This window comes from Macaca mulatta, chromosome 19 (assembly GCF_049350105.2).
Source record: "Macaca mulatta isolate MMU2019108-1 chromosome 19, T2T-MMU8v2.0, whole genome shotgun sequence".
Lineage (NCBI taxonomy): Eukaryota > Metazoa > Chordata > Mammalia > Primates > Cercopithecidae > Macaca > Macaca mulatta.
In genome coordinates, this window is record NC_133424.1 from 8,976,651 (window position 1) to 8,992,077 (window position 15,427).

The 15,427-nt window shown below is 52.8% G+C and overlaps 1 protein-coding gene across 2 annotated transcripts in view; it reads right to left on the reverse strand.

Annotated features, from left to right (window-relative positions):
* FBN3 (fibrillin 3) overlaps positions 1-15,427 on the reverse strand; it is an 88,290-nt gene that overhangs the window by 41,718 nt on the left and 31,145 nt on the right. For both annotated transcript variants that reach the window (XM_015122717.3, XM_077979762.1), the window contains exons 26-37: positions 14,189-14,314; positions 12,445-12,570; positions 12,172-12,294; positions 11,680-11,805; positions 10,537-10,662; positions 6,179-6,301; positions 5,866-5,988; positions 5,274-5,399; positions 5,061-5,183; positions 3,852-3,974; positions 3,450-3,611; positions 2,314-2,382 (exon numbers count right to left, since the gene is read on the reverse strand). In XM_015122717.3, the coding sequence (XP_014978203.3) occupies positions 2,314-2,382; positions 3,450-3,611; positions 3,852-3,974; positions 5,061-5,183; positions 5,274-5,399; positions 5,866-5,988; positions 6,179-6,301; positions 10,537-10,662; positions 11,680-11,805; positions 12,172-12,294; positions 12,445-12,570; positions 14,189-14,314 (1,476 nt within the window). The remainder of the gene's footprint in view (positions 1-2,313; positions 2,383-3,449; positions 3,612-3,851; positions 3,975-5,060; positions 5,184-5,273; positions 5,400-5,865; positions 5,989-6,178; positions 6,302-10,536; positions 10,663-11,679; positions 11,806-12,171; positions 12,295-12,444; positions 12,571-14,188; positions 14,315-15,427) is intronic.

Genomic DNA, 15,427 nt, shown 5'->3' on the forward strand with positions numbered 1-15,427 from the left:
GGAAGCCATGTTTGGGAGCTAAACTCATGCAGAGGACTTAAGGGGCACCCACGCTAAGCTCTGGGTTTTCCAGGGCCCTCTCGAGGATCCCCAAGAGCTGTCCATGACTGATAGACATTCGAAGGGTCTATCTTGACGGCTGGACACAGACTCTCTTGAGTTAATGTTACCCTAAATTCAACTCCATTCCCTTCATCTGTTAATCCATTCTCCCATCCACCACATAGTTTCCTCTAGATAGAGAACTAGATAGTTTTCTTCCTCTAGATGGAGAATAGATAGTCTTCTCCAACCTCGTCACTCCCTAACAAAAGGATGGATGGGAGGATGGATGAATGGATGGATGAGCGGATAGATGCATGGATATGAAAACAGTGAATGGGTAAATAAGCAAGTGGGTCAATGAATGCGATGATGAGTGAGTGGATAGATAGAAAGATGGATGGGTAGGAAGGTGGATGGATAGGAAGGTGGATGGGTAGGAAAGTGGATGGGTAGGAAGGTGGATGGATAGGAATGTGGATGGATAGGAAGGTGGATGGATAGGAAGGTGGATGGGTAGGAAGGTGGATGGGTAGGAAGGTGGATGGGTAGGAAGGTGGATGGGTAGGAAAGTGGATGGGTAGGAAGGTGGATGGATAAGAAGGTGGATGGATAGGAAGGTGGATGGATAGGAAGGTGGATGGGTAGGAAGGTGGATGGGTAGGAAGGTGGGTGGATAGGAAGGTGGATGGATAGGAAGGTGGATGGATAGGAAGGTGGATGGGTAGGAAGTTGGATGGATAGGAAGGTAGATGGGTAGGAAGATGGATGGGTAGGAAGGTGAATGGATAGGAAGGTGGATGGATAGGAAGGTGGATGGATAGGTGAGTAGATAGATAAAAGAGTGAATGGGTGGGTGGGTGGATGGATGGATGGATGGATGGATGGATGGATGGATGGATGGATGGATGATGGATGGAGGATGGGGGATGAATGGATGAACAGATGGGAGATAGAAGATGGATGGAAGGGTGGATGAATGGAGGGATAGAATGGGTGGATGGATGAGTGGATGGATGGATGTATTGAGGATGGATGGGTGAATGGGGGATAGATGGATGGGTGAGTAGATGGATAGAAGAATGAGAGATAGGTGGGTGGGAGATGGATGGATGGAAGAGTGGGAAATAGGTTAATGGATGGATGAATGGGGGCTAGTTGAAGGATGGGGATGGATGGATGGGTGAATGGATGCATACAAGGATAGCAGAGGGATGAGTGATGAATGGATGAATGGGTGGATGGAGCACGGTTGGATGGAAGGATGGAGGGATGGATGGAAGGATGGATGAACGGAAGGATGGATGAATGGGTAGATAAAGGATAGTTGGATGGAAGGATGGAAGGAAGGATAGATGAATGGGTAGATGGAGGAGGTTAGATGGGTAGAAGGATGAATGGATGGAAGGATGAGTGGAGGATGGATGAATGGATGGATGGTCGGGTGGAAGGATGGATGGATGGATGGATGGATGGATGGATGGAAGGATGGGTGGATGGAAGGATGAATGGACAGAAAGATTGGGGATGGATGAAAGAATGGGGTAGAGATGAAGGAGAGGGGATGAATGGGAAACCAGATGGATGGATAAAAGGATAGGAGAGGGATGAGTGAGGGATGGATGAATGGGTAGATGGAGCATGGTTGAATGGAAGTATGGAAGGAAGAATGGGTGAATGGGTACATGGAAGATGACTGGATGGAAGGATGTATGTATGTATGGATGGATGGAAAAAATGGGCAGAAGGATGGATGGATGGATAGATGGATGAATGGATGGATGGAAGGATGGATGGAAGGATGGATGGATGGATGGATGGATGGATGGATGGAAGGATGGATGGATGGATGGATGGACGGAAGGAAGGATGGAAGGAAGGAAGGATGGATGGATGGATGGATGGATGGATGGATGGATGGATGGATGGATGGATGGATGGATCGATGGATCGATGGATGGATGGAAGGATGGGTGGAAGGATGGGTGGATGGAAGGATAAATGGATGGAAGGATGGAGGATGAATGGAAAGATGGGGGACAAATGAAAAGATCAATATACCAACAAGTGGAATAAACGGCTGAAAGAACAGATTAAAAAAATTCAACACAAACTAAAAGCATAGTGTGGTCCTGCTGCCCAGCCTCCAGGTGTAAAGATTTGCCCCATCCCAGGACAAAACTGCTCAACTCTGCACTTTGGTGAGATGGGGATGAGAGAAAAGTCAGTCTTTAGGCAGACGGATGGATGGATGGTCTGCCGGGAACTCACCTTCCAGAATGACAGTGATGGGGTTAGGCCGGAAGCCCTCACCACCTGGGCACAGGGTTCTGTACTCAGCTGTAAGGGAAACAGACTCCTGTGAGGTGGAGTATTGGGGCAAAACTTAGGGGAAACAGGGGAGCAACAGCAGGAAGCCTGAAAAGGGCGCAAGAGCGGGCTCCCATCCTTCTACTGTACTAACTACATCCCCATATCTCTTTAGCCTCTTAGGGCCAAGGGACTTCGGCCAGTCCTGGGACTGCGTGTGTGTGTGTGTGTGTGTGTGTGTGTGCATGTGCGTGTGCATACGTGTGTGTGTAAATGTGGATTCCCATTCAACATGTGAGCAGAGTTACATGGTAGTGGCTGGGGGCAGGAAGGAGAGAAGATGATTCCTTCTGATCCAAAACCATATCCTAGTGTAACTGCAAGTTTTCCCCATGCAAGGAAGACCCTGGACATTCACACACGCACACACCTGAATAGGTGGACAGGTACCTCCCTGTTTCACACCTGAGGACTTTGCACATACTGTTCTCACTGCATTGCACATCATTCCCCCTACTCTGCTAGGAAAACTCCTACACATCCTTCAAAACCTCACTCACGCCTCCTCCCCTGGAAAGCCTTCCCCACAGCTTTCTCTTCCCCACAGCTTTCTCTTCCCCACAGCTTTCTCTTCCCCACAGCTTTCTCTTCCCCACAGCTTTCTCTTCCCCACAGCTTTCTCTTCCCCACAGCTTTCTCCTGAGCTATGGCTATGCCTCAAAGAAAACCCTTAGGACAGCTCTACTCTCATAGTCCTGAAACTTGGTTTAAGAGTGAGGGAGAAGCAGTGTGCAGAGGCTGTGGCTCATCCTTCTCCGAGTCCCCAGCCCCCAGCACATGACACAGAGGAACTCTCAGTGTTTGTTGACTGACTGAGTGATCAAGTGACTACAAACACAGAGAATTTACAGAAAGCAGCCTTGGAGAGAGGCCCAGCCAAGAGTACACTGTATGACCCAGGATAAGCCCCTCTCCTTCCCCAGTTCTTGGTTTTCCTGTCGCCTAAGCCCCACCTCCCCTTAGCAGAGATGACCCCCTAAGCTCCCGGGTCTCGGTGGCTCAGGCCACGGTGCTCAATGGTCCCCACAGGGACTCACTGGTGTTGGCCACTGGGCACAGCTCGCAGGGATTGCCCCAAGCCCGGCCCAGGGAACAACAGCAGGAAGCCCGGGTGACACCAACTCCGATCTCAGCACTGCAGGAAATGCCACCGTCCCCTCGGTCATGCGTCTCCAGGAAACAGTTCCCAGCCCGAGTGTCTGAACAGGCAGAAGGGGATGGTTAGCAGGTGTCAGGGGGAAAGCCGCACGTGTTCGTGTGCATGCATGTGTCTATTTCAACGGGTGACAAGGACAACCGCTCTTGCGGGAGACCAGCAGATGTCCCGTTTGTCAGGAGCAGGTAGATTTGAACACGTGGACATCTGAGTTAACCCGGGGGCAATCCCACCCACCTCTGCTGGCCCCAGAACCCTGATCTGGAGCTGAGCATGGACTCACCCACGCAGCCCACTCCGCTGGGGTTCAGCTCAAAATCCTGGGGGCAGCGGCAGAGGTAGCTGCCGGGGGTGTTAACGCACACGCCGTTGATACAGTTTACTGGGTCTGCACACTCGTTAATGTCTGTGGGGAGGAGGCGCGGTCCTCAGCAGGGAGCCCTGCCTTGGCCCCCCTCCCTCCTGGCTTCATCCTGGGAAGCTGCAGCCCTCACTCAAGGTCAACTTCTGGGCACCAGGGGACAATGTCATGTCCGTCCCTGGGAAGAAACCTAACGGAACAGGAACCTCCAGTCTGCCCTGTCCCCTCCAATCCCATTCCTTCTCCTGCTCTGTTCTGCTTGGCAGAGTTTTGCTCGTTGAACTCTACCTGCCCTGGGTTCCATGCAGTCAACATATGAAAACCATATCTATTTTATTTTTCTTAATTTATTGATGTTTAGAGACAGGGTCTTGCTGTGTTGACCAGGCTGGAGTGCAGTTGCGCAATCACGGCTTACTGCGGCCTCAGACTCCTGGGTTCAAGCAATCCTTCTGCCTCAGCCTTTGGAGTAGCTGGGACTACAGGTATGCACCACAATGCCCAGCTAATTTTTTATTTTTACTTTTTAGAGATGGGGTCTTGCTATGTTGCTCAGGCTGGTCTCCAACTCCTGGCCTTGAGTGATCCTCCCACCTCAGCCTTCCAAAGTGCTGAGATTATGGGCATGAGCCACCACACCTAGCCAAAACCCATCTATAGAAAATACTTTCAAACCATGGGTTAGCACATTCCAATCTGTAGGCCAAATCCGGTCTACCACCTATGTGTGTCAATAAAGTTTTATTGGTACAGGGGCCACATTCATTCATTTACATATTGCCTGTGGCTGCTTTTGAGCTACAATGGCAGAGTTGAATCATTATGACAGAGACTGACTGTGTGGCCTGCAAAGCCAAAAATATTTACTATCTGCCCATTTCTAAAACACACAGAGGTGGGAGACCCTTTTGGCAGCTAGGGTGGAGAGGCCATTTCAATCACTGAACTTATTCAGCTGGGGAACAGGCACGGGAAATGATGGGGACATCAGGCAAGGTGCTCCCTACCCCCCCACAAGACTCCAAGGGAGGATGCTTGAGAAGAGATCTGAGGGCAGTGAGGGAGCGAGCCATGTCCCCTGCCCCAGCTCCTGCTCTCTCCTCCCTCCTTCCAGCCCAGATGACCTCACACCTGTGCAGTTGCCACCCCCTCGGTCCAGTTCGTAGCCACCATCGCAGATGCAGCGGAACATTCCAGGCAGGTTCTCACAGCTCCCAAATGCACAGAGGTTCCTTTGCGCACACTCGTCCACATCTGCGGGGACCCTGGGTCAGCCTGCCCCACCCAGAGTCTGCGGCAGGGACCCACCCACTCTGTCCTCTGCCCTGCCGGGCCCGGCCTCACCCTGGCAGGCCCGGTGGTCCTCAGTGGGGTCAAAGCCCATCTCACATTCGCAGCGGTACCCGCCGGGCGCATTGAGGCACTGCCCGTTATCACAGAGGTCCACGTTCTCGGCACATTCGTCTCTGTCTGAGGGGTCCCAAGATTCGGAGGACTGGAGACTGGTGGACCCGGACCCATGCAGGGTGGGTGGGAGGGAGGCCCCAGTCACTGGAACACTTCGCTGTCAGCCAGAGTCCCAGGCAAGTAGCCCTGGGGACTCCGTCTCTGACTCAGGGTGGGAGGCAAGTGACCAAAGAAGGGTCAGGGAGGGGAGAGGTGGTCTGGACTCTTGGACCCCAGAGAGGGTACCCAGTCACTCCGGATCCAGGGAGGAGAGCAGCCAGGAAGGAAGTGTCTCATGCACTTAGGGGTTCAAGGGAGCCGTGGGCAGGCAGTAGCACCCCCTGGGCCGAGGACACAGCCTCTCCAGCACCCATGGAGCGATGAGTGAGTCAGAAGGAGTCAGGAGGTTGAGTGACCATGGCGGCCACCGTGAATTCAGCCCCCGTGGCTCTCCCTCTAGGGCCCCTGCCCTCCCACCCCCTAATCTCACCTTCGCAGGAGAAGCCATCCCCGGTAAAGCCCTGGCGGCAGGTGCAGCGGTAGGAGCCAGGGACATTGAGACAGTCACCTTTTGGGCTGCACCGGTGCTCCTGGGAGACGCATTCATCCAGGTCTGCAGGAGACGGAGCCCAGGCCCCCCACCCCATGGCGTGTGCATTGTAGGGGGCAGAAGGGAGAAAGACTCTTCAATCCTCCAACCCTGACTGCCCCCCTGCAGACACCCCCACACCCCACCCTCCCACTGCCTTGCCCCTCACCTACCTCTTCTGCTTTGCCCCGATTTCCTGCCCCCAGGTACTCACCATGACATTCGAAGCCATGCCCCTCCCAGCCTGGCAGGCACCTACAGCTGAAACTCCCTGGGATGTTGAGACAGGAGGCATGACTGTCACAGTTGTGTCCTCCAACCTCGCATTCATCCACATCTAAAGGGAGAGGAGGCACAACGCCGAGACCCAGTCACAGAAGGAAAGACTCGATGCAATAGCAGCTGAACGGGCGGGGACTCTTCCTCTCTAGGGGAGAGCTGGTCCAGAAAGCCTCCTCCCCTCCACTGGGGGAGCTTCCATCTTTACCCAGAGCCCGAGAGGAAAACCCCCAAACCTAACAGACATGACTCTCAGCAGCCCTCAGAAATGGTCTGAAATAGCAGCATGAAAGACTTGGGGTAGATATTAAGAGTGACTGTCCAGCCAGGCACGGTGGCTCACGCCTGTAATCCCAGCACTTTGGGAGGCTGAGGCAGGCAGATCATGAGGTCAGGAGATCAAGACCATCTTGGCTAACACGGTGAAACCCTGTCTCTACTAAAAATACAAAAATTAGCTGTGCGTGGTGGTGGGTGCCTGTAGTCCCAGCTACTCAGGAGGCTGAGGCATAAGAATGGTGTGAACCCAGAAGGCAGAGCTTGCAGTGGGCAGAGATCGCACCACTGCACTCCAGCCTGGGCAACAGAGGGAGACTCCGTCTCAAAAGAAACAAATGAAACAAAAACAAACAAACGAAAAAACAAGTGACTGTCCGGATGAACACGCCCCCTTTCCAAGCCAGGATTTCCCTGTCCACCAGCATTTCCAATCCAGAGTCAATTCTGCCTCACCCTTATGATCTCTGCCGCGTTAAATCTGGGTGAGCTACTGTTACTAAACATTTGTTTACCACACTCCTGTTCTCGCTGACATAAATCATGTTTTAAAAGACAATTTTGGATCCACATCAACAACCTCTAAGAAGTCATGAGCTTCATGCTATGTTGTGTAACATTTGTTTCTAATACACATTAAAATAACCATCTAACTGGAGTCGATAGAATTGTGTCCCCTTAAAAGGTATGTTCAAGTCCTAAACCCTGAAACCCGTGAATGTGACCTTATTTGGAAACAGGGTCTTCGTAGATGTAACTAAGTTAAGATGAGGTCATCCGGATTAAGGTAGGCTCCGGTCCAGTGACTGGTGTTCTTCTAAGACCAGTGACTGGCTGTGTAGCCAGATGCAATGACTTACATCTGTAATCCCAGCTACTCGGGAGGCCAAGGTGGGAGGATCACTTGAGGCAAAGAGTTTGAGACCAGGTTGGGCAACGTAGTGAGAACCTGTTTCTACAAAAACACCTTTTATTCCCCCCCTCGAGGCATGGTTTCACTCTGTCACCCCAGCTGGAGTGCCGTGCAGTGGTGCAATCTAGCTCACTGCTGCCTGGATCTCCTGGTCTTAAAGCAATCCTCCAGCCTCAGCCTTCTGAGTAGCTAAGACTACAGGTGAGCGCCAGCATGCCTGGCTAATTTTTTAAATTTTTGTCTCAAACTCCTGAGCTCAAGAATCCTTCCACCTCCACCTCCCAAAGTGCTGGCATTACAGAAATGAGTCACCATGCCTGATCAACAAAAACTTTTTAAAAAATTAGCCCGGCATGGTGGCATGCACCTGTAGTCCCAGATACTGGGGAGGCTGAGGCTGGGAGGATTGCTTGAACCCAGGAATTTAAGGCTATGAACCAGTTCATGAGCTATGATCACACCACTGCACTATAGCCTGGGCGACACAGCCAGACCTTATCTTTACAAATTAGATACTATTGGGTGCAGTGACTCGTAATCCCAACAAATTGGGAGGTCGAGGCAAGAGGATTACTTGAGTCCAGGAGTTCAAGACCAACCCGAGTGACATAGTAAAACACTCTCTCTACAAAAAAAAAAAAAAAAAAAAAAAAATTAGCTGAGTGTGATGGCACATGTGGGAGACTGAGATGGGAAGATCACCTGAGCCCGGAGAGGTGGAGGCTGCAGTGAGCTATGATTGCATCACTGCACTCCAGCCTGGGAGATAGAGTGGGACACTATCTCAAAATAAATAAATAAATAATGTAAAAAATGAAAAAATTTAAAAAACAGATACACAGAGAGAAGAAGGCCTTGTGAAGATGGAGACAGAAACTTGAATGACACGTCTACAAGCTGAGGAACACCAAGGAGGCATGGAACTGGTTCTCCCTCTGAGCCCCCAAGAAGGTACTAACCCTGCAGACACCTTGATTTCAGACTTCTGGTTTCCAGAACTATGATTCTAGAAGGAGAATACATTTCTTTTTAATTAAAAAACAAGTTTTGGTTTTTCTTTTTGAGATGGAGTTTTGCTCTGTGGCCCAAGCTGGAGTGCAGTGGTATGATCTCGGCTCACTACAACCTCTGCCTCCCAGATTCAAGCGATTCTCCTGCCTCAGCATCCCAAGTAGCTGGGATTACAGGCATGCGCCACCACGCCCAGCTAATTTTGTGTTTTTAGTAGAGACGGGGTTTCACCATGTTGGCCAGGCTGGTCTCAAACTCCTGACCTCAGGTAATCCACCCACCTCAACCTCCCAAAGTGCTGGGATTACAGGTGTGAGCTACCCTGCCCAGACTAATTTTTAAAATTTTTAATAGAGATGGGGTTGTTGTCTCTATTAATGTTGCCATATGGCCATGTTGTGATGTATCCATGTCACCCAGGCTGGTCTCGAACCCACAGGCTCAAGCAATCCTCCCGCCTTAGCCTCCCAAAGTGCTGGGATTACAAGTGTGAGCCACCGTGCCAGGTGGAGAATCAATTTACTTTTTTTCTTTTTCTTTTTTTTTTTTTTTTTGAGACGGAGTCTCGCTGTGTGGCCCAGGCTAGAGTGCAGTGGCCCGATCTCAGCTCACTGCAAGCTCCACCTCCCGGGTTCGCCATTCTCCCGCCTCAGCCTCCGAGTAGCTGGGACTACAGGCGCCCGCCACCACGCCCGGCTAGTTTTTTGTATTTTTTTAGTAGAGACGGGGTTTCACCATGTTAGCCAGGATGGTCTCGATCTCCTGACCTCGTGATCCACCCGCCTCGGCCTCCCAAAGTGCTGGGATTACAGGCTTGAGCCACCGCACCCGGCCACTTTTTTTCTTTTGAGATGGGGTCTCAGTCTGTTGCCCAGGCTGGAGTGCAGTGGTGCTATCTTGGCTCACTGCCACCTCTGCCTCCCGGGTTCAAACGATTCTCCTGCCTCAGCCTCCCAAGCAGCTGGGATTACCACGCCTGGCTAATTTTTGTATTTTTAGTAAAGATGGGGTTTCACCATGTTGACCAGGCTGGTCTTGAACTCCTGACCTCAGGTGATCCGCCCACCGCAGCCTCCCAAAGTGCTAGGATTACAGGCATGAGCCACCGCGCCCGACCCAGAGAATCAATTTCTAAGCCACCAATTGTGTGATCCTTTGTTACGGCAACCACAGGGAACTAACATAGTCACTACTCAAATGTTTAAGTGTTCATCCCTGTATTGCATCCAATTATCAGGGATCTGCCTTTTCAGAAATGCTGCTGCAGACAGGTGGGGTTTCCCCTCCTGAGCTGTTCAGGGGACCCCCAGGGCACTGTATGGGACTCTGTTCTTTTTTTTATTTTTCTCTTTTTTTTTCGAGACGGACTCTTGCTCAGTCGCCCAGGCTGGAGTGCGGCGGCTCACTGCAAGCTCCGCCTCCCGGGTTCACGCCATTCTCCTGCCTCAGCCTCCCAAGTAGCCGGGACTACAGGTGCCCGCCACTACGCCCGGCTAATTTTTTTGTATTTTTAGTAGAGACGGGGTTTCACCGTGTTAGCCAGGATGGTCTCGATCTCCTGACCTCGTGATCCGCCCGTCTCGGCCTCCCAAAGTGCTGGGATTACAGGCGTGAGCCACCGCGCCCGGCCTCTGCTCTTGCTTTTTTTTTTTTTTTTTTTTTTTTTTTTTTTTTTTTGAGGCGGAGTCTTCACTCTGTCGCCCAGGCTGGAGTGCAGTGGCACCATCTCGGCTCACTGCAAGCTCCGCCTCCCGGGTTCGCGCCATTCTCCTGCCTCAGCCTCCCGAGTAGCTGGGACTACAGGCGCCCGCCACCGCGCCCAGCTAATTTTTTGTATTTTAGTAGAGACGGGGTTTCACCGTGTTAGCCAGGATGGTCTTGATCTCCTGACCTCGTGATCCGCCCGCCTCGGCCTCCCAAAGTGCAGGGATTACAGGCGTGAGCCACCGCGCCCGGCCTGCTCTTGCTTTAACACAAGAAGCCATCCGTGGAAATCTATGAGCATGAACTCTGGCTGTGCTCGGCACGAATCGCATGATTCCCAAAAGGGCCCAGGGAGTCTTCTCTGCCTGCACCGCTGACCGCCGGCTCACCAGAGCAGCCCGTGGCCCCCTTCCTGACCATGTAGCCCAGCTGACAGTGGCAGACAAAGGAACCCCTCGTGTTCTCGCAGTCCCCGTGGAGGCAGATGTGAGGGTTCAGGTCGCACTCATCCACATCTGTTGGGGAAGAAAGCATGAGGTCTGAGGACTGGGTGCGGGGGTGACGGGAGAGGAAGTGGGTGAGGGTGGGAGGGAGAGCCCCAGCATTCCTGACTGTCCCGCCACACGGGTCCTCTCTGCTAGGACTCGCTTTCTTTTCTCCAGGGGCGGGGAGCTCCCTCTGCATCCACTACTGGGTAATCGGGAATGTTCTGTGAGCCTTTCGCAGTGCACATTCCAAAGAACACACCAGGAATGTGCTTCCAAAAGTATTTTATGGTCAAATACATTTAGAGAAGGCTGAGATCCACAAAGCTAACCAGGGTTTCCTCCTGCAGGACTTTTCAGAGCCTTTATGCCAATATGCACAGTGGATCTGCAACAGGGGCATGGAGCAGAACGCATTCCCTAAATGCATTTGTTCACAAGGCCCATCGCTGAGACTTGTTTGCTCTCTGAGACTCCTATAAACTGGAACACTCTAAGCTCTTTAAGCTTCACTCGGTTTCTTGGCCGGGAGTTACATTGTTACTTCCTGGAACTTCCACAGGCCGGCCTCAGCTTTGTCCTGATGGGGCACCCAGCACACAACAGGACAACCTGTAGCTGGGTGAGGATAGCAATCGCCACCTTACAGAACACAGCTCTGAGTCTGTTTCCTGCCTTGTCCACTGTCCTCTGCCAGAAACCCCTTTGTCTTTGGTGATCGTAACGCACAGACCTTGAACAGGACACGATCCTCCGATAGGTGTAGCATATGTCATATTAAACAAACGCCATTTAAAAGAGCAAGGTTTGGGGAATTCTGCTTCTGTTCCATAAATGGGATCTCATGGGCTTTGGGAAGCAGACTTGGGATACGGGGGATGCTTAAGTGGAAAACCAAGTGCTGTTACAAAACCTCATCTCTCTACCCGCAAATGGCAGGGGTGGGGTCCAGCATTTGTCATTGTCATGCCTATGTACCACCTTGTGGAAGACCTGGTGTGTGAATTCTGACACCGCCTCCTCCACCCCGCCATCCCGGCTCCTCACCAACACATGTCCTCATGTCCGGCGTGGCCACGAAGCCATCATAGCACAGGCAGCGGTGACCCCCCGGCACGTTGGTGCAGTGGCCTTGGTCACAAACACTGGGGTTCTCTTCACACTCATCCACGTCTGGGGGAACAGGGTTGGGGACTGTGCTTAGCTTTGCCCTGATAGACCAGCCAGTACACATCTGCTCCCCAGCCCCCAGGACGACCTGTAGCCAGGTGAGGACAGCGATGGTCACTCAAGCAGTCTGGGGGCGCCCAGGCAGTTCTGAGTTTGTTTTCCACCTTATTCACCCTCCTCTGCAAAAACCCCAGGGGCTCTCCCACAGGGTGAGCAGCCTGCCTGGGGCCAGGACAAGCCAGGCAGGGGGTGCCTCGGGTCTGGTTGGCTTCACTACGCTGTGCTGGGCTCCGGGCCAGTGTAGGACCCGGCCAGCACCTCCTCCTCATCGCCCACGCCAGGCAGTGGGAAGAGGTTGTGCCCACCTACCTGCACATGCCCTTCCGTCGGGCATCAGCGAGTAGCCCTGCCCACAGCTGCACCGGTAGCTGCCCTCAGTGTTAATACAGTACACGTCACACCCACCATTCCGGACCCGGCATTCGTTGATGTCTGCAGGATGCAGGGCAGACAGGGGCTGGGGCTGGGGGGAGGGGGCTGGTTTGGGGGTGGGAGCAGAGTGGAGTTGAGGACAGGAGGGGCTGCCACTATGGCTGGGGATGCGGTTGGTGCCCAGGGCCCAGCAGGTGGGCACAGTCTCACCCACGCAGCCTTGGTGGTCAGGTGTGCCCTGGAAGCCGGCGTGGCAGGAGCACTGGAAGGCACCGATGACATTGACACAGTGGCCGTAGGGACATAGGCCATCCCTCAGGGAGCACTCATCGATGTCTGCGGGGGAGTGCAGATGAAAGACAGGCCTGTGCCCCATCTGCCGTCTGTGTGACCGTGAGACACACTGGGGCACACATGCACGCTAAGCAACTCACGCTGCCGACACTGGCACAGCCCCGCATGTGCCTGTCCATACACTCGCATTCACTCACATGCAAATACCCACACTCTCCTATAAACACAGACACCCAGATACACACCACACGTGCCTGCTCACACAGGCTCACAAACACACCCCCGCACCCACTCACGTGTGAACACACTCGCCCTTGACAGACACACACAGGCACACTCAGATACACACTCACACTCAGGGGCACACTCCTAAATTCACAACACACCTTATATCCACTTGCATACAAATACACTCACCCGTGTGTAAAGACACATCCACACCCAGGGCACACTCACACCCATGTGCACACACAGACACACAAACACCCACATGCACAAACACACACACACACAAACACACCCATGTGCACACTCAGACACACACATAAACACACCCTCAAACATACCTGTCCTTGGACAAACACACGTCCACACCCAGACAGCCACACCCAGAGGTACACCCACACAGACCCACTCACAAACACATACTCACACCCACTCACACACAGACATACCTCCCTTTATAAACATGCATTTGCATCCAACTACACATCACATTCTCTTGCACACGCGCACACAGACTTACATACAAACACAACCGCTCAGAAATTAGCCAGGCATGACCGGGCGCGGTGGCTCACGCCTGTAATCCCAGCACTTTGGGAGGCCGAGGCGGGCGGATCATGAGATCAGGAGATTGAGACCATCCTGGATAACACCGTGAAACCCCGTCTCTAACTAAATATACAAAAAAAAATTAGCCAAGTGTGGTGGTGGGTGCCTGTAGTCAGGGTTCCTTGGGAGGCTGAGGCAGGAGAACGGCGTGAGCCCGGGAGGTGGAGCTTGCAGTCAGCCGAGATGGTAGCCACTGCACTCCAGCCTGGGCGACAGAGTAAGACTCTGTCTCAAAATAAATAAATAAGCCAGGCATGGTGGCGCATGTCTGTAGCCCCACCTACTTGGGAGGCCGAGGTGGGAGGATCACCTGAGCCTGGGAGGTGGAGGCTGCAGTGAGCTGTGATCGTGCCACTGCAACCCAGACTGGACAACAGACTGGGACCCTGTGTTAAACAAAACAAAATGAAACACACACACACACGCAAACACACTTGCCCTTGGTAGATACATTCATAGCCAAATACACACTCAAACCGTCTTGTGTGTTCACACAGATGCACACACACACTCACACCTACTCACATGCAAACACTCCCCATTGTACAGACACACACACAGTCACACAAATGCACAAACGCCTGCCGTTGTACACTCACACATGTGCATGTTCATCTAGACACACACACTCCCGCCATCTTGCATATAAACCCACTTACACACACAGGTACACACTGACACACACTTGCACGCTCACACACTGGCCTCAGAGAGACAGATACACATGCCCACCCTCTCACTCATCCAGCCCACATTCACCTGACACCCACGCACTTTCACACACACGGGCTCACGCTCACACTCGCACACCCGGATGCACACTCACCCTCACAGGCAGTGCCCTTGGCTGTCAGCTCGTGCCCAGGGGGACACTGGCACTTGTAGCTCCCATCCGTGTTGGTGCAAGTGCCTCCCCGGCAGAGCAGTGGGTCCCTTGCACACTCGTCCACGTCTGAAGGTTTGTGTGGAAACAGAGAGCAGGTGTGAAGGTGCTGACACAGGGAGGTAGCGATGAGGTTCATGCTGGCTTCTCCCCCCACCTCCCCAGCCCCCTTCACCCCAGTGGGAGCCAGGAGAGCCTGGGGGCTCCGGGCTGGGATGACCCAGGGGAGTAGGGTCTCCACCAGGAGCAGAGACCAGCCAGATAGGGAGGGAGGCTGAGATTCTCAGAATAACAAAGGCCATGAAGTTGACACTCTTGGTGCCGCTAGAAAAGGCACTAAGAAGTGCCATCATTGACTTTGTTATTCATTTGATGAGCATTTCACGTGCATCCTCTGACCTAGAGGCACTGCAGGGAGCTCCAGCTCCAGGGAGCCCTCTTTCCTCCTCCATTCCCTGCAGGACACGCCAGAAAGCTGAGGCTCAGTCCCGCCAGGACTCAGGGCAGGGAGCAGGCAGCCTCACCACGGCCTCATCACTCTTAAGCCACAGGGGCATCCTTCCATTCCTCAGGCCCGCCCCAGGGCCTTTGCACATGCTGTTCTCCAGTGTCTTCACCCTGTTCACTGCTACTGCATTCTTTCTTTCTTTTTTTCCTTTTTTTTTTTTTTGTTGTTGTTATTTTTGAGACAGAGTCTCACTCTGTTGCCCACGCTGGAGTGCAGTGGCACCATCTCGGCTCCCTGCAACCTCCGCCTCCTGGGTTCACGCAATTCTCCTGCCTCAGCCTCCCAAGTAGCTGGGATTACAGGCGTGCATCACCAAGCCCAGCTAATTTTTGTATTTTTAGTAGAGACAGCGTTTCACTATGTTGGTCAGACTGGTCTCGAAATCCTGACCTCAAGTGATTCAACCGCCTCGGCCTCCCAAATTGCTGGGATTACAGGTGTGAGCCACTGAGTCCAGCCTTTTATGTTTTTGGTTTTTTTTGAGACAGATTTTCACACTGTCACCCAGGCTGGAGTGCAGTGACACGATCACAGCTCACTACAGCCTCCACCTCCCAGGTTCAAACTATCCTCCAACCTCAGCCTCCTGAGCAGCTGGGACTACAGGCAGGCGCCACCACGCTCTGCTAATTTTTCAATTTTGTGTAGAGATGGGGCCTCTCTATGTTGACCAA